Below are 18,783 nucleotides of genomic sequence, written 5' to 3'. Positions count from 1 at the left end.
ATCGCCGTCGCTCAGGCCTCAGGTAACAACCAATCATGGCTCAGCTTCAGGACACAGGAGAGCTGTGACTGGAACATATTTTGGGTTAATTTCCCCTTCAAACATTTTTTTTATAAACGATCTGCCTTTTACCACAAAACGTGACTTTTTTCCTGAAAATAAGAAATCACCGCCTCGTGGTAAACATACACAAAAACATACACAAAAACTGTTATTTGGTCGCCAGGCAGCCACGGCTGACATCAACCCAGGTTTCCACGTCAACCAATCCGCATGCACGTCACTCAGCATGAGACAGTTCCATCAGCGCTTTCTCGGAATGTGTCAGGAATTGTTGATGGCAATTACATTCTCTTGTTATGACAAGTTCAAATATCTGCAGAGGGAAAAAGTCAAGACGAGAGATGTGCTGCCGTGTTGCGCTGCTCGCTCCAGCGTCGCTCAACATTTTCATGCTCAGCAACACACCCGAAAAGTCAATCCAAGTTCATTCATGAAACCCAACACGCATGACAACATTTTCAATGGAATTGTTTGACCATGGTATGTATGTCATCACTTTATCCAATTCTGCTAAAATTTGGGAAAATATTGTCAGTGCTGAAGCTGGGATTTCCTAATTTGTCCACTAGTCAGAGCAACTCAGTTTTGGGTCGATCCACGTTTCGGAGGACACATCCATACATTATTATTTTAATACCTTGTTGAAATACTTGCAACATGAAATTTATTGGAGTACAACGTTTTGGGTTACAAATGAAAAATTGATTTTTAAATGCAATATTTTTATTACAAGAATAGATTGCAGAAGTAAAAAAGCACAAAAATCTTTACCGTACATATGTTCTATTCACCCCAGCTAGTCCAAACACGGTATTCTGATTAATATTGTGTTTGTGGAATATGAATTTAGCACGAAAACATTCCTGTTTTTATCCATCTCAGGGTGCAACCATTTTGCCTTTTCCTGCCACTTGCTGTTACTGAAAATGAAATCACAGTGCCTAAAGGCTCATCTTGCGAACGTCATATGACCAAGCCCAGAAAACAGGTGAGCAGTGACGGTCGTTACCTGATCTAATCTCTTACCTCTAATCTGCCACAGTATGAAAGCAGCAACAGGCACGGCCTTACTAAAAATAATGCTAAGTGTGCAGGCCTACCTGCACTTTAACTGCAATTTAACAGGCATGTATACCTGTTTTTTCCAAATGTAAAATCATGTCTGATCATATACAGAGGTGGACATAGTCAGTCCGGTGAATCCGTCAGTGAGCTGCCGTCAGTATTTCAAGTCGGCCCGGTCCGTGCGAGTCGTCGGCAACAACCTAACGGCGTTGGGGAATGATTTACCGGTACTCCGTCACATGCGGATGCAGCGCACCTCACACGCAGCCAGTAAAGGAAAAACAAAACTAAACGAGGGACGGACTGGGCCCACGTGAGTCGGCCTGAAATACTGACGGAAACTGACGGACCGATGGACTTTCCGTCAGTCTACATATACATATTTCACCTTCCTCAGTTGATTGGCTGGATTACTCGTAGAGAGCGTATAATGGTGTAACGTTTGGGAGAAATGAGCACAGCATAGCTACCTGTGAAATGATGTTTATTCAACAGTCAGTATAGAATGACAACAAACATTGTTTTGGCACAAAGTTGCTTCATGAGAACACGCTTGTCTGTGTGTATGTGTATGTCAACTAAATAAATACGCAGAAACATAATTTACTTCCCAAATAAATATACAATATCAACTACAATAACGATGCACTGCCCGTTTTAAAACACAAATCACACAAGATGGCGAAAGGTATTGTTTCACCATTCGCAACAAAAGCTTCTTTTTTCCGCAAAAGCTGAACGGCCTTGTGACGGGTTATTGGATGGCGGCGGGAATTTTAGGGATGAGTGCAAACAACCAACGGTTCAGATTACCTTAAAGCTCCGCTTGTGTAAACGTCCGCAAATTACATCCAGAAGGTTTGCAATCAGCCGGATACTTGAGATGCCTTTGTTTTAAAATGTCATTACAAGTCTTTAGAAAATTGTGCGCAAAAGTATAATTAAAGTGTTCGGTTTGTGGAAAGTGCCTTTTAAAAAATACAGTTTTTTGGGTGTGACTGTGGCGCATGGGTGGGGAATCTTTTGTATGTAAAAACCTCATAGAATGTAAGAACATCAAACTCATAAATATATAATGAAAAAAAAAATGTTCGATTGTTGCATTCATAGGCAGCTCTTGGATAACTTTGGGGGGCGGGTGGGGGGTGTGGTTGGTTAGTGTTGGTATTCGGTTTGGGATGACAGGTTCACAAGGACTTGTGTTACGCTTGTCGTGGGGGGTAGTGTATTTCCCGTTGGGAATGCATTGAAATGGCCGCGCACCATATTTGACGCAAGGATTCCAAATTTTCAAGGTCAATCTCCAAATTCCAACGTTGGTTCCAAATTTCCAGATTTAGAGTTCCTGTTACATAATTTTACGGTTAGGGCTTAGGGTTCGTTTTAGGATATGGATTGAGGGTTCATCTCGGCCAAGCCTGACTCGAATGTCACACAGTTGTGCGGGGCCCTGCAGCTAGTTTTCATGAGTAGTTGACCATTGGCTACCGTAGAAACAGTACATATTGTGTTTTAAAAGAATACTTCATTATATTTAGTATTTCATACATACCTGTTAGAAAAAATGTTTTGCCCTTATAGAATATATTCTTTGTTAATTATAACCTCATGTAAAAGAAGAAAGTATACCTTGTTCCTCTCTCTCACTCTAATATTGTATTATCACTCTTCTATGAGACAAAGCAAAATGTGTGTAGTCGGGAAGGGGGCCGCCAGTTGCATGAGGCTGATGATAACTGCTGTTAATGTGCGTATATCTGACTTAATTGGCAGATCCATCCGAGGGAGCCATTAGTTCGTATTTCAAGTTGAACCGTCAACTTGCGTGCACGTTTTTATTCAATTGTAGCTCTCGTTATTGTTGAAGTGCTTGCCTTGTCTCTTCACTATGAACTAGCTCACCAGAGTTAACAATTTTCCCTTGACAGTACCTGTGGCTGAAAAGCAAAGTGTGGAGTGTTTCTGTATTGCTCAAATGCAGGGGTGTAGTAACAAGCACCTCAAATATTCCACTCTCTCCTTTATCTTTCGCTCATTTTCTCGCTTTGTATTTTTCTAATAGCTACAGGGGCAAGGGCAATCCACTTCCTCCTTGACAATTGCGCCAAGTGTTCGTGCTTCAATTCAAAATAAAACAGCATAGTACACGTGGAGCCTTCCTGCTAAGAACAATAGACGGTGCAGTTTTTCTGTTGTCATAAGTTTTGTGAGTGGGTTAATTGCCAGGTGCCCGTCAGTCACTGACTGTAACTTGTTCGCAATCTTCCAGTTCTCTCGTGTTTGGCCCGTTCGCTTGGTGTGCGTTGGGCTTCATTGTTACACTTGCGGTCAGAATTTGGAAAAGTGTTTAGGGGTTTGGATAAGGAGATGGGATTAGGGTGAAGGTTGTCGTTAAGGTTTGTGTCTGTGTGTTCGGAATAAGGGTTATAGGGATTGGGTTGGGGTTAGGACTGGGAAAAAAATGAAAAAGGTTCCCCATCCCTGCTTCAGAGAGCCACTGCGTTTTTGAATGCATGTATGGAGGTGGAAGCGGAGCTTCATCGCCATCGACACAAAACAATAAATAACATAGGAGTCAAATAGAATATAGCTATAGAATTCCTCAATAATAGACTTTCCTGTGGAATAACACTGCAGTCAGTAACATGCACAAAGCAAAGAAATAAACCATACATTTTCCCACGGAAGATAGAATAAAATGAGCTCCATAGTTAATTTATGACTTTAATTACACTTATAAGGTGACTTAGCGTTCATGTTGTGATTATGTAATCTGGAGGGCTGCGGTTTGTGTGGGTCTGATGCAGACATAATGGGAACATCCACAAAATTCCTGTCCAAAAAAAAAAAAAAAAAGCCGCAACGATTCGTTCGTGTGTGGCAGGACCCGGGAGAACGCGTGGCAAAGTGGGACAACAAAAACCGAAGCAAACACAGTCGGTCGGTGGAGGCGAGACCGACAAGTCTGGACAGCATCTTTCTTTCACTCTTGCTTTTTTTACTGTTATTCTTTAAATTGTTGCCAAGCGAATGAGTCATGCACTTGTAACGAGGGGGCCCGAATTGTTTTTAATTGTTTCTGCGGCACATTCCTTCGATGTCATCTGCACTCCAAATCCTTTTTGCTCTTTCGCTCGATGAAAAGTGTCAAAAACACACAGCTCGCTTGTACCAGCAAGTTGTTCTCTTACAAGTGCTCCCTTGTGTTTGTAAGATTAAAATAATATTTAGACTCTGCTGGGTTTCACATGTCCCTTTTGATATTGTTCAAAATCAATAGATTCTTGCTCGGCTGCAGAAATAAAATACTTTGAGGAACAAGCAATGACAGGAAATATGTGACGTTGCATTAAACCCAACTTGGACTGACTCGGATATGACTCAAAATCAATAGACTCTTGCTCAGCTAAGAAATAAAGTACAAGTAGTTTGAGGAACAAGTGGTTACAACAACAATGTGACTTTGCCTTTGAACACAGCATATACTGACTTGAATATGACTCAGTATGAATAGATTCTTGCACGGATAAGGATATCCAAACGAACACTTATTGGAAAAAATGTGACTTTTCCTGATAACCCAGTGTGTACTGGATCGGGTGTGACTCAAACAAGATGAGGTGAGGTGAGGTACGGTCAAAATATTCTTGCTCGGCTAAATAAATAAAACACTTTAAGAGACGAATGGGGGTGGGGGTGGGGGTCCTTTAAACCCAGCATATACTGACTCATATGTGATTTGAAATCAATTGATTCCAGCTCAGATGAAAAAATAGCTTGAGGAATGAGCTGTTATGTGGAAAAGTTGACTTTGCCTTTACAACATGAAGTAATGTGAATGTAAAATGTTAGGGTATGGGTCATTCCAGGGATTAAGGTTAAATGTTGGAATTAGGGTTTGTTTAAGGCTGTTTTTACAGTTTGGGTTTGGTTAGGGTTAGGATTGGCATAAGAGTTGCAGTCAGGATTGAAGCTGACTTTAGCTACTGGGGCTATCTTGAGTCTGATCAAGACTTGGTTAGACTAATACTTAATAATCCTGGTAGGTTTGTTGGCGAAGGTTGTGGAAAGTGTAAACGTCATGCAGGACAATGATGTCTGCTGATGATCTAGCAACTTTGGTCACCTAGTGTCAGATATTTACCAAAAGCAATGGTATTCCTGCTCAGACTCTTGGTTCTTGACAACTTCAAGTGTACATGCCAATTCTAGCCATTTCAGCCTTCTTGTATCAGATATGTCAAAGAGGATTCATGATTATATGTGGGGGTTCCTGACGGTTTTTAATGTTCATGGGATTTTGAGTGTGTTTGTAGATGATTGCAAAGTGAAAATGTAAAAAAAAAAAAAAACTGTCTGCTGCCAATGTTTGTATGTAGTGTCTTGTCCAATTTTGCGAGCAGTTTTCCACCTGCTTGCAGCCAATGTTGCCAAAGCTATTTGTGTTGTGGTCTGAGCCTGAAATGTCAGGACATCGGACTACTCAGGCCGTGACTCAGCATTAGTCACGCAGCCACATGGTACTACGACAACACATCAAGCACGTAATGTCGCTACATAGCTTTGACACCATTGTTTACAGTGTTACTACACAAATAGAAAAGATAATACAAAAAATGTGGATAGCGGTCACTGCCTGGCCGCAAGTCCCTTTGACTCGTTATCCTTCTGAACTTATTCCTGATCCTGGGTTTGTATTCCATAGTTTTCCATGTCGGAAGAGCTTACAGCAGCATGAAGAAGTAAGTCTTCCCCCGGGCGGGGTCATACGCAGCCGCAGCTCTTGGCTGAAATGTTCTGTATGGTGTGGTAGCGGCTCCGGTTGTCCAGGAAGGAGAAGTCCTTCTCGAAGGCAGTGGGCCGGCAGCAGGGGCCGTTGCCCACCTTGTCCTTACGACCTTTCTTCTGGAAGCCTGTCCTCATCATGTGCTCCATGGTGATGTCGTAGTTGCGCCTCTGCGCCGTGCACTTGCCGCTGCAGTAGCGCAGCATCACCGTCTCGTCGCTGTCGTAGCCCAGGCCCAGCTCGCTCACCGTCAGCTCCAGCTCCCTCACCGAGCACGGCTTGGCCCGCCGGGCTCTTTTAGTCCTTCGGGTCTGACTTTGATCGCGGTTTTTCCATCTCTTCCCGTCCAGTAAAGTCCTCACCACGTGTTGAAGCTCGCCTTCAGTGCTGAACATCATGGACACTGGAGAGAAGATGCCAGAAGGACGAAATAGTTGATAAGATATCGGAATTGTGCGCAAACAACAACTCCTATCAGGGGTTTGGTTGGGTTTGGAAAGTTGGGGTAGTTTAAGGTTGTGCTTTTCGAGTGGTGTAGGGTGTAAGAGTCCACGCGTATGCGCGGGGGACAACGGCCGCATTACATCACGTGACTGACGCGCACAATGGCAACATGTCTGCAACACATGCCGCGCGCGTCAGAAATTGTTGTTGCGCGTAGAATTTCTCTCTCCTGATTGGTCTGTTTTGTCACATGCTACGATGACGTACATGGCTTTCTCCGGCTAGGTTTCGCAACACACAATAATTTATTTGTCAGCATGGAGGAGAGGGTCCGCACTCCGTAGCTCGTTGGTGCGAAGCAAACTAGCTTGGCAGCGGCGTGGGTGTTTTGTGTGTAAAAAAGCCTACAGGCGCACATACCACCTACGCCGCCGCCTTCTTGAGTGGTTTCGCAATACATTTAAATGCATCATCTAGTCATCTAGGGCCCTTTGCTCTAGCAGGCACGATATCCATTATTGTCGCTGTCGCTTTGTTCGGCAAAGTAAAGACGCCAACCAGAATTGGCCACAACAGGCAGAGGAAATTCCACCCTTTGGTGTCCTAGCTGTAGCGACACCCTCCGACTAGGAGTGAAACTGCAACACATTTAAAAAAAAAAACATGTGGGTTGCATGCTAGTAGTTGCATTGCCGCAGTGACGTCCACGCGCCGGTTGCCCGCACGAGTATAGACAAGAATTTAGCTTTATTTAGGGTTATTGTTAAATTTTGAGGTTTGGGTTTGGCCTTGTGTGGCAGCGGTAGCGAAAACTTGTACTCAAGTGAGAGTACCATTACTTTAGAACAGGCATGTCCAGCTCCGGGTCTTGAGGGCCACTGTCCTGCGTGTTTTATGTCTTCCTACTCCAACAACCTGATTGAAATGATAAGATCATCAGCAAGCTTTGCAGTGACCTGATAATGATCCTGATCATTTGAATCAGGCGTGCTGGAGTAGAGAGACATATAAAACACACCGGGTTTGGACAACCCTGCTTTAGAATAATATGATCATGTAAAAGTGAAAATGTGTCATCTTAATAATCACTTGAGTAAAAATAAGCATTCAGTGAAATAACGACTCAAGTACTGAGTAACCGGTGAGTAACGTGATTTGATTTTTAATCAGTTATGAATGTCAAATAGACAAAAATATAAAATAGGAATGTGAAAATCCAGATTTTTGCCAACCATTTCACTATCACTAAATCACCAAACAATTAAGTGAACATGTGTCAAGTAAACTAAACTAAGGCAAATTTAGCCACAACTTAGAAATGGTCTTACATTAACTTTTTCTTTACTTACACCTGTGAACCAGCACAATAGGCTCACCAGGCAGAGATGACATTTTTTTCAAGTTCTTGCAGGCTGAAATCAACATTCAGACATTTTTAGGCAGACAAAGAAGTCAGCGCATGACATACGGTAGCCGTTCTTTTTCGTAGTCAGTAAGGTAGACGCAGATTGAATGTGAGGCCAGGGGCGTTGCGCCTCTTCAGACTGCGAGCCGCATGCTGAGGAAACCCTCTGTTGTTTCTGCTAAGCGCCACGTAAATAAGTCACTTTGACAACTTTGCTTCTGTGTTGGGCCGCAGAGACGTTGTGTGCAGTCATGTGACTGCCTGGCTCCTTTTGATTTTTGAAATGGAGTCAAGCATCGGTCGTGGTTATGTTGGATTGGTCAAACGGAGTCATGACAGACCTCTATCTAACATACCCTCCCCCCAAAAAGGAACTCTCAAGCAATAATGGTTGATGAAGTAGTGGGTTCAATACAACTCAGTAAAAGTAGTGTTGGTTCTTAACAAAAGTACTCAAGTAAAAGTAAAAAGTATGTTGCATTAAAAGTACTTCAACAAATACAAATTAACCCAGAAGTTAATGGGGTAAATGTAGCGCATTACTCTGATTACTGATAACGCAACTCTGTTGGATAGTGGTATGATTTGAATTGGGTTTGGGTTTAGGTATTTGGTTTGAGTTGGGGTTTTATTGTAAGGTATTGCTTTAGGTTTAGGTAACGTAATTAGCACAAGAGTTTAGAGTTAGTGTGTAGTGTTTGGGCTAAGAGTGAATGTAGGAATAGTTGGTGTTTTGGGAGGGTTCGATTTATGGTTGGATTTAGGGCTTGAGTCACGGTTTGAGTTAGGCTTTCCCCGTTGACGAGCACCTTGGTGTTGACAGAGATTTCATTTGTTGTACCCTGCAGTGTGGTAGTGTGTACAAGTTAGTGAAGGTAGCATATGTCGTGAAATATGAGGCGCTAATTGCCTGCAGATTATTGCATTATGACAACCTGCTCTAACGTGCTACAGCGACTGCTTGTAGCGTGATGTCATGTAGCATAAAAGCTTTTACACATTTATTCACCTTGGTTGTGTGTTGGATTTGGTTTAGGGGTTAGGGTGAGTTTGGGTAATGGGTTTGAGTTGGGGTTTAGGGTTATTTCGGGTTAAGGTTAGGGTTTAGGGTTTGGATTATGTGTAAGGGTGATGGTCATGAGCGACACAGCAGCAGATTGGTTAGCATATTTGCCTCCCAGTTGTGAGGCTGGGAATCCAGGCTCCGGTCTTTGCTTTCCCTGTGCTTGAGTGTTTCTTTTCCAGGTGCTTTTGCTTCCTCCCACATTGCAAAATCAGGTCAGTTGAAAATTCAAAATTGTCCTAAAGTGTAAATAAGTAAGTAAGTGTGAGTGTAAATGGTTGTTTGTCTATATGCACCCTGTGACTGGCTGGCTACTAGTCCATGGTATAACACATCTCTTGCCTAAACTCAGCTGGAATAGGCTCAAGCTCAATCACATCCCAAGTGAGGATAAACGATCTAGAAAAATGATGGATGGATTCTTAGGGTTAGGGGTTAGGAGCTAGCGTTTTGATTCGGGTTGGTGTTTAACACTTTTAGGCACATTGTCTAACAAATTAGCATTAGCAGTTAGCGGCATGATGGCGAAGGTGGTTCTTACACTCTGAGAGTAGGGAGTTCATGCTGTCTGCTGAGCGGGTCCTCCGATGAAGACCCCCGGTCCAGGTGGTCGCTGGCGAAGAGGATGGAGTTCCTGAGAATGACGGATGCCGCGAGGAGAAAGAGGATGAGGAAGAAGATGAGGCTTGGTGTTTGGTGTTCGCTTTTGGGCGTCTGGCGGTGGTGGCCATGTTTCTAACGAGGATGATAGAAAGGGCTGCGCCACAGAGCATGAAGGCAAAAGTAGCACTTTTCCATAACTTCATCTTAGAGCGTGGAGGAGCATTGAGACGCTGGCAAGAGAAGAAGAAAAATGACAAACATCACAAGTGTGTCAAATGAATGCAACAATAGGGTTTATAGTCTGTGTGCATTTTTGCAATTGTGAGTTCTATGTAGGAGTCACATTTCCTGGGATTTGGGTAACCACATCATAAACAATTGTAATCACTGTCAACAACAATCCCTAATTTTATTGGTGTTCGGGTTTGGGCAGTTAGGTTGGGGTTAGTTTTTGCTTACAGTTAGTATGTTGATGGTAAGGGGTGAGAGTTTGGGTAAAGCTTTGGTTTGGGTTAGTTATGCTTGGTGTTCAGGTTTGGGATTGGAAGAGTTACAGTCAGGGTCGGGTGTTAGGGTTTGTCTAAGGGCTGGGTTGGTCTTTGGGCTGGGTAAGGTGTAAGAATTGAATTAATAGTTGTCTTTGGGCGTTTGACTAGACTTACTCTAGGGTTAGTCTTTGGGTTCGGTTTGGGTTAGTGGTTATGGTTGTGTAAGGGTTGGTGTGGTGTCCAGGCGGAGTGAGGTTTGGTCTTTATGTCAAGTTGGGCGTAAGAGTTTCTGTAAGGGTTGGTATTAAGGGCTTCGCATGGAATTATGGTTGTGATAAGTCTTTTGGTCAGGTTATGACTTAGTTAACGTTGGGTTGCAGTGGAGTTAACATTAGGTTTGGGACCAGGTTTGGGGTTAGGCTTTGTGTTGGCTTTAGTGTGCGAGTTGAAGTTGGATTATGGTTTGAGTTGGGATAGAATTTTTTAGGTCTTTATGTTGTCTTCTGATTTGGGTCTTGATTGGGGTTAATTTTAGGGGTCCCATTTGGGTAGAGTAACACTTGGGTTCGTGCTGTGTTGAGTCGCATTAGCACCGGTGTTTGGATATTGGGAGCATTAGGGTTACGGTTTGCTCCCATAATTCCTCTTCTTCTTCTTCCTGGTTTCCTTCTCACTCTCACTTGGTGACACTGGCGAATGCAGTGGGAGTGTCTCCCAACATTTCAGTTATACCCAAAGTGGGGGAAGAGGGAAAAAAAAAGGTTGGTTGAATATTTCACAATCCTTTACGCTCCAACGCCTTATACATACATCAACATGTAAAACGGGGAGTTTTTCTTAATTATTTACTCGCTGTCCAAGAAAAATGCTTTAAACTAAAAATGTTTCAATCTTTGTTCAGCCCACCTGTCACAATCGGCAACCTGCTTGTTCTTTTTGTGCACTTATGGCTCCACATTTTTCTTATCATGTCGCTTGAAAAAAAAATCCCTTGAGTCGGAAATAAGTAACTGTCAGTGTCTAACAGCAAATCCAGACTGGCCCTTAAGTGTTTCGCCAGACTGGATTGTGTTCACACATGTCTGTAGTGCACACTAACACATACACTATGTACATGCGGATGGTTGCCATTAAAGCAACAGTATGTAAATAATGTGAGGCCTTATGAATCATGCTAATGCTACACTAGTGTGTAGCAAAGAGTATAGCATCGCTGTTGTTATTTTTTGTCAGTCTGTGGACCAGCCAGGACTCCTCATTTTGTGTTTGTGCTCGCAATGATGCTAATGTAGTAGGCATGTTTGATCGCTTAGCTTCTACATAAAAAGTGTATTACAATTTCTAGAAAATTAACATATGATACATCGTTAAAATGTATCAAATTATATTTATTGAAGTGGTTTTTTAAATTAGTTTTTAAAAAATGCTATAAAAGTATATTGAATTACTTTTATTTTTCATTAGCTAAGCTCCAAGCGCTAAAGTAAATGGGTGGAATTCCACGTGACCAAACCGGAAAAGAGGTTGGCAGTCATAAAGTAAAAAACCAAATAGAATGTAAAATTGTGACTATCACTGCTAACTGTTAGCATATCAAGTGCGTTTTCCATTGTTTGTTGGCTAAGGGGACTTTCATAAGACAAAGCTATGGTTGTTTAAAATACACAAAGTGTAATTCTCTTTGTTTTATATTTAGTTTGACTGTAAACTTCAACTGGGAGTGGCATCTGAAGCCTCTGTTTTTAATGACCTGTTCAATATTTGCTAAACGGCTGCTTTGTGTGAAGTGAGTTGAATTGAGGGTTAAGGTATGCCTCAAATGTCAAGTTTGTGCTCACAAGTCAAAGCAAAAAAAAAAAAATCGGCTGAATGATGGCTCAAATGTTGAAAATTCCTCGACTTACTTGTATCTCAAGGCACCACTGTATTTTGTTTGCCTTACTAGGGTCATAATATTACAAACAGCTCTGAGTGTTGTGCAACTCAGTTGGACATGGCTGCAAGTAACAACGCTAACCCGAAAGCAGGTGTACTGTTGTCTCCGGAACGAGAGCTGGCAGACGACACGGATGAGCGCTCGGTTTCCGGAGAACCTGCGCTGATGTTTGCCAGCGCACTGACCGACCAGGAGGATGAGGAAGGAAGAGGAAGGAGAAGACCCGCGAGGAGAAGGAGAGGAAGCAGCAGGAAAAGTAATTGGCAAACAAAAATAAAAGAGCCGACAAGGCCCTCCAAACAAAACAAATGTTGGGGAAAAGAGCTCATTTTGTGTGCGTGTATAGCTGAGAAGCACATGTGTGTGACGCCACCAACAGTCTCTGAGGATCGGTTAGCGTGTTTGAGGCTGACCGTAAAAAGCTCAGCCAAGAATTATCACAATGTTAATACCATCCTAGCCCATGTTAGGTTTTGATACAAATGTCAAACAAACAAACAAAAAGTCTTTCTGCACTTTTTCCGCAAAGAGTTCAAAGGCAAGCTGGTGGACATTAAAGTGATGACGTCGCGCCAGCACAGGAAGATGAAAACACCGACTTAAGCATCCAATCAGACTGCATTCGTGCCATCTCTGTTGCCTCTCAAGCCACCACAGGGTAACGGGTGGTTTGCCTTCCAGAGACCAATTAGAATTCTAAAAACAGTTGGGTCAAAAATAACCCAATATGGGTAAAAACGTGACCGCCATAACTTTGTGGGTTATTCATTAAATCCACAAAGTTGGACCAAATGAATAACCCACAAAACAATCAAATTCAGTGGATTGTTTTGACAGGGCACAACAAGTTGAAATTTGTCATATGAAGTTTATCAGAAAAATGTTACTACCGTATTTTCCAGAGTATAAGTCGCGTTTTTTTCATAGTTTGGCCGGAGGTGCGACGTATACTCCGGAGCGACTTGTGTGTGAACTCATACTCCAGTGCTATTTATATATGTTTTTTTCTTCTGTATTATGCATTTTATGGCTGGTGCGACTTGTACTCCGGAGCGACGTATAGTCCGGAAAATACGGTATATGTCAGAAATAAAGTAATATGTGATATAAATATTTCCTAAATATTTGTAACAGCCCAGACATTTTAAATAGATGTTTTTAAAAATGACAAATAATTGTTATTTTATTTTATTTTTTATTTATTTATTTGTTTTTCTGTTTTTTACAGCATTTCAAATGGAAAAAGAATTAAGCCAGTATTACTTTGTGATTTCAAAACAATTGTGCACAAAACTCTTGGGATTTGTATTTAAAAATGTTTTTACTACAGTACAAATATTTAAATATGTTTTTTTGTGAGGAAAATGTTTTTTTCTAAAAATTTAAATAGGAAAAAAGTGTTGTGAAGACATTTTTTATTTTAAATTGATTAGACTACAAAGGAAGAAAATGAATAGTAAGTTAAAAAACTATGTTGCTCAATTTAAAAAACACATTTAGTAAAGATTCTGTGTTCCTACACAAGAAACACTTCTGATGATGGAAAGTTTATATTTTTTGCTTTATCATTTAAATATTGTCAATCATTGATTCTCCGAACCGCTTATCGTCACTGTTTTTAGGCGAGAAGGTGTCTCGCCTCTACCCTGAACCGGTTGCCAGTCAATCGCAGGGTATTTAAATATATCTCATACAAAAAGTAAAAACACCTTTTTTTGTATATTCAAAAACTATCCACAAAACATTTTTATAAACATTCAACAAAGAAAAAATATTTACAATTTTCATTATTTAAAATTTTTTTTTACTACACTAAACATTTTACATACACAATAAAGAAGGTTACACAAGAAATTTAAAAATGAAATACTAAGTTAAGAAAACTCAAGTGAAATATTTGTATTTTTATAATCAAAGAAATGTTGACGATTTTTACTTAGCAAAAAGTTCTTTTAATTTGTATTTTTTATAAATATATTACACTAGAAATTTCAAAATAAATAATTTAAGTGAAAAAATATTTCACATTTAAAATAAACAATTTTCTCCACAACAAACAGAAAAATTCATTAAAGACTTTTTATTTTCAATCCATACTACATTTCCAAAAGAAACTTTTTTTCCTTCTCTTGTGTGACTAAGACAAGCCTGGCCTTTCTCCATCCTGTGGTGGGCGTCCGTTTGGGACACGTCACTTACAAATGCACTGAAACGTCTAATGAGTGTGCAAACCTAAATAAAGTGGTCGATTGATATCTTTCATCAGTATTTTGGCTCAGCAACAGCATCTCTCTGCGCTCACACGCGACTTCAGAGGCCGTCTTTTTCTTTTGCCGTTTTACCGCCATTCCTGACGCATGAGGCGTTTAGGGCACCGTGAAAAAAGGGACCCGCTCAACTGGGCTCTTGTTGGGGGCGCTCAAAGATGCCATTATTTGGGGGGCGTACAAAAAACGAGGAATAATTGGGCGAGTGCCGAGCCGCCTGGAGGAAGATGAGGCTCCGATGTGACATGCAGACGCTTCTGAAGCTCGGGTATGAAGCGTTTCTTTGTGCGGAGGAGATAGCAACTTTTTTTATGACGCTGACCTCCCCGAGTCATGTGACCACAAAGTCAGACGCGGCACGCTCTCTGTCGCATAACACCTGATAATCCACTTTACATAATGGCCCATGATATGAGACCCGCTGAAGCGTCGGGTTTGAACGCACCGTGCACTTCGGCCCGTAATCAAGATGCAGAAGAGTGCGATAGTGGTGCAAATAAACAAGACGGGAGATTGGCACCTACTGTGTATTGTCGTGTTGGGATTGAAAGGGGGCGGGGCGGGGGGTCCCGTCGCGAGGTGTGGTTTTGTCTTTGGCCTCCCGAGTCAGCGGCAGGTGGGCCGGGAGCGGAGTGCTCACAGAGGTAACAGGGACATATTCCAAAGATCAGGGCGGGATTAGCACTAATGCCTGCAGTCGGCTTTATCTTGCTGTCACGTGGTTGAACACCTGGCTGCAAGGACCAGGCCTTTCCTTTATATACACTTTGTGTGTGTGTGCGCGTGCGTGTCTGTGTGCTAATCCAGCTTCAACTCAGCGGTAGAGCGACAACACCTTCCTTGCAAGACCTTCGTTTTATTCAAGAGAAGCCTCAATGGGTCTGGAGAGGCTCTCAAATAAAGTGGATATGCCGAGACAGGATTGGCTGTTCTAAATGAAGACTCGGCGCCGAAATGAAAGCTCAAGCTGCACGGCTGCTTAAGTCAGCTTGGCAAGCAGATCATATGCTGTGATGTATTAGCCAGCAAAGCTATTTTTAGTAGGAGGTGCCTTAATGGGTCTGAAGCGGCTGACTTTGTCGCATCACCATTTGGGACGGATTCAATCTTTTAACTTCACCAAAAAGCGTACTTCTCACCTACCTAAAAAGATTTTCCAAGTCAGGGGAGCGAGGAAGCGAGCACCTCGATAGGTCTGAAGCCACTCCCTTTGGCACCTCATTGTTTGTGATTAATTAAACTTCTAAAAAGTTAACTCATCCCCTTCATAAATGTCATTTCAGAAGGACAAGGAGGCAAACGCAGTGATGGGTCTGGAGCCATCAAATAAAGTAGCTGTTACAGTTCTGTATTGGCCAATCTAAATGTAACCGAGGGCTTGAGTCAGCTTCACCCTTCTTCTTACAAGACTTTGCAAGTCCAGGGAATGAGTAAGCAAGCGCCTCAATGAGTTTGGAGAACGAGCACAAGTACCATAACGGGTCTGGAGTCACTCCACCATTTGCGACAGACTAACCGTCTAACCTTCCAAAAATGTGGCGCTTTATTTTCCTGCAAGACCCTCCGTTTCCGGAAAATGAGGAAGTGAGCACATTGATTGGTCTGGAGCCTCTCACTTTAGTACATCACCATTTGTGATTATTTAACTGCCCCCAAAAAGCTTCTCACATTCATTTAATACAGGACTTTTTAAGTCAAGTAAACAAAGAAGTAAGTGCCTCAACAGGTCTGGAGCCACAACACCATATGTGATAGTTAACTGTCGAATATTCGAAAGATTTGGCCCCTCACTTTTCTAAAAGACATCTTTTTACAAGTCAGGAGAATATATAAGTGAGTGCCTCAATGGGTCTGGAGCTGCACCACCGTTTATAATAGATTCAAACTTTCTAACCAACCATAAAGTTGGTTGGGACGTTTTTTTTTTTCTTTTTTCAAGCCCAAAGAACAAGGAAGCTAAAAGGACCGGAGAATGAAAATGTGAGCACCTTAACAAGTCTGGATGCAAGCGGACATCTTTGACAGTCTACCTTTCCACCTACCAACCAAAAAATTGGTTGGTTCTTCGTCTTTTTACTTAACTTTTATTTTTCAATTCTAGAGAACAGGGACGTGGGCGCTTTCATTGGTCTGAACAATGAGAAAGCGAGAACCATGTCTGGTTTGAACCACCATTTTTGACAGACTCTTGCTTGTCACCATACTACCAAAAAAATTGTGGTTGGTTCTTTATCTTTCTGGAGAACAAGGGAGTGAGCACCTCGATGGGTCTGGCAAATGAGGAACCAAGCACCAGTGGGTCGGGAGCCTATCTTCCTACTTGAGTTTTCTTTGCAAGTTTGGAGAACAAGGAATCAGGCGCCTCGATGGGTCTGGAGAACAAGGACGCAAGCATCCTGACAAGTCTGGGGCCAAAAACTATTTGTGACAGTCTACCTTCCTACTCTATGATCTACTTCTCCGATCTGAAGAACAAGGAAGTGAATGCCTTGACGGGTCTGAAGCCGCTCACTGTCTCATGTGCCAACATTTTTCCTCATCAACTTTCTACAATGCGACAGGAAGTCCGTATAAGCTCACCTTTCTGCAAGACTTTTCAAGTCAGGAGAATGATGAAGCGAGTGCCTGGATGGGTCTGGGGGACAAGGTTGAAAACGTACTAGTGGGTGTGGAGCCACCTCGCTTGGCAATGAAGTGGATATTCCGGGGCGAGATTGGCTGTTCTAAATCAAGCCGAGCGCTTGAGTCAGCGGGATCATTCGAACACGGCTGGTGCTTGTTAGAGAAAGTTCCACGCGAACGAGGGCAAATGTTGCTTTTATTGCAAAACCGAGGGGGAAAAGTGCTTCGGCATCCCGACTCCGCATTGGCCCACCGCACCGAACGGCGCTCATAAATTTGTGCAAGCACGGGCAGGCGCAAGTGTAGAAAACATGGTGAGATTTTGCCTCCATGGTAGCTTGAAAAAAAAAAAAGTTGCTGCTGCAGCGGACGAAACAAGGAAGACTTGGCTCCCTCCCTCCACTTTTTCTCACACTTGAACTTGTCAGTTTTGTGATTTACGGGAGCGAGGAGGATGTGTCATTAGTCGTGGATGAGTGCGATGACACTCAATAAAAAACATAAACGTTTCAATTTAATAACCAATGGAGTGCACTCGTTTTGCCATGCCTTTAACTTCACCGTTTTATTTTACATGAGCTTGGTTTCATATTTTCAATTATATATGCTTTTATTTTGTTCAATGTAAAAACAAATTCAAATATGTATATCTATTATTCGAAAATTTAAATAAATGCTTGAAACAAAAGTCATTTCATTGAACACATTATTTTCACCTGATAATTTTAAAAACATTATTTAATTCTTTTCTTTTTAAAAAAAAGTTCATTTTTGCATTCAACAATTTGTGCTATGTCATTTTTTAAAAGTAACTTTTGATTTGTAATACTTTTTTCTGTGTATTGAGTGTAGAATTAACTTCAAGCTGGAAACAAATGCCAAAAATGTAACAATTTAGACAGATACATAAATAAAATGGTTTTATTGCAAAATATTTTATTCGAACAATATTTATTAGTATGATTAGAGCTGTAACTTTGATGTGTATTGATGTGTTGATATTGTGTCCTTTTTTTTCTTTCAAATGTTTTGCAGTACAAGAGCACCGGATGCAATCACTTTGCATACGTTTTCAAGGATGTATTATTTACATCATTTTTCTGAACTGAAGTGGCTGCGAGAAATCACATGGTTCTGCTACTTGCATGCACGCATGGCATGGACCCAAAAATGGTTTCATGCTAATGAGCTAAACATGATGGCCACGGGCCAAAAATGACAACAACAAAAATGCGACGTGGATGCACTAAAACGGAGAATTGCGTCACAAGCATTCCGTGACAAGTGGCGGCCCGAGCGTGGAGGTTTCCTCCGCGATCGGAATTAATCCCGGCATGCGCTCAGCCACGCCGCGGCACAACACCTAAACGCCTCGGTCATAAACTCGGCCGGCTTAAGGCCGACAAAAGGAGATGCGGCGTCCTTACCGTTCGGGCCGGCTAATCCAGATTTAACTGTGTGGCGTTTGTCTCGGGCTGACCTCCACCAGGAAAGTCCATCACCGTTTTGACGGGTGAGGAAAGCGCATCCTGACTTGGCTGCGCCCTCTGGAGAGGGAGCTGTCCGGACTTGATTCGGGCCCTTTGAGAGTCTTTTTCTTTTTTATCACTTACGCTCCTTTACGGGAAAGAGCCAAATCCGCATTCCTGGGACTTTCACAGCTCTCCGAGCGGATCCGCGCGGGAAGGAAAAGTTGGGAAGGTCGTGGGCATCAGCATCTCGTCTGCAGCTGTGAGATGGTGGAAGTGGGGCGGCGAGCGTCTCTGCCTGCCTTTGCTCGCCCCCCCCCCCCCCCCCTCACCGCCCCCCCACCCCCCTCGACCGCTCCAATTGTTGCTCCTCCTCCTCCTCCTCCTCCTCGGATTACCCCCGACATGATAATCTCCCTCAGGTCTGCGGCTCCTGAAGGATGCTTTGGCCCGGCGCGAACGAGGGCTTTACGCTCACCTTCTGCTCGGCGAGAGAGTCGGGCTGGAAGTAGGAGGGGTCCGCGGGGTCCGCCGCAATCTTTTAAGGGGAATTAAGAAAGTTCACAATGGTT

The 18,783-nt window shown here is 42.5% G+C and overlaps 1 protein-coding gene across 1 annotated transcript; it reads right to left on the bottom strand.

Annotated features, from left to right (window-relative positions):
* Window positions 1-1,685: 1,685 nt before the first annotated feature.
* On the bottom strand, window positions 1,686-18,477 carry LOC147140822 (uncharacterized). Its single transcript, XM_086043247.1, has 3 exons — window positions 18,170-18,477; window positions 9,368-9,659; window positions 1,686-6,317 (listed from the first exon to the last, which is right to left on the bottom strand). The coding sequence occupies exons 2-3, from the start codon at window positions 9,630-9,632 to the stop codon at window positions 5,893-5,895; spliced, it is 690 nt and encodes a 229-aa protein (XP_085899373.1). The 5' UTR covers window positions 9,633-9,659; window positions 18,170-18,477; the 3' UTR covers window positions 1,686-5,892.
* Window positions 18,478-18,783: the final 306 nt, after the last annotated feature.

The sequence above is a fragment of the Filicampus tigris genome, chromosome 10 (genome assembly GCF_054856515.1).
Source record: "Filicampus tigris isolate MCC_2025a chromosome 10, RoL_Ftig_1.0, whole genome shotgun sequence".
Taxonomy (NCBI): domain Eukaryota; kingdom Metazoa; phylum Chordata; class Actinopteri; order Syngnathiformes; family Syngnathidae; genus Filicampus; species Filicampus tigris.
Note: the sequence above shows the minus strand (reverse complement) of the source record. Positions and strands in the feature narration are given on the sequence as shown.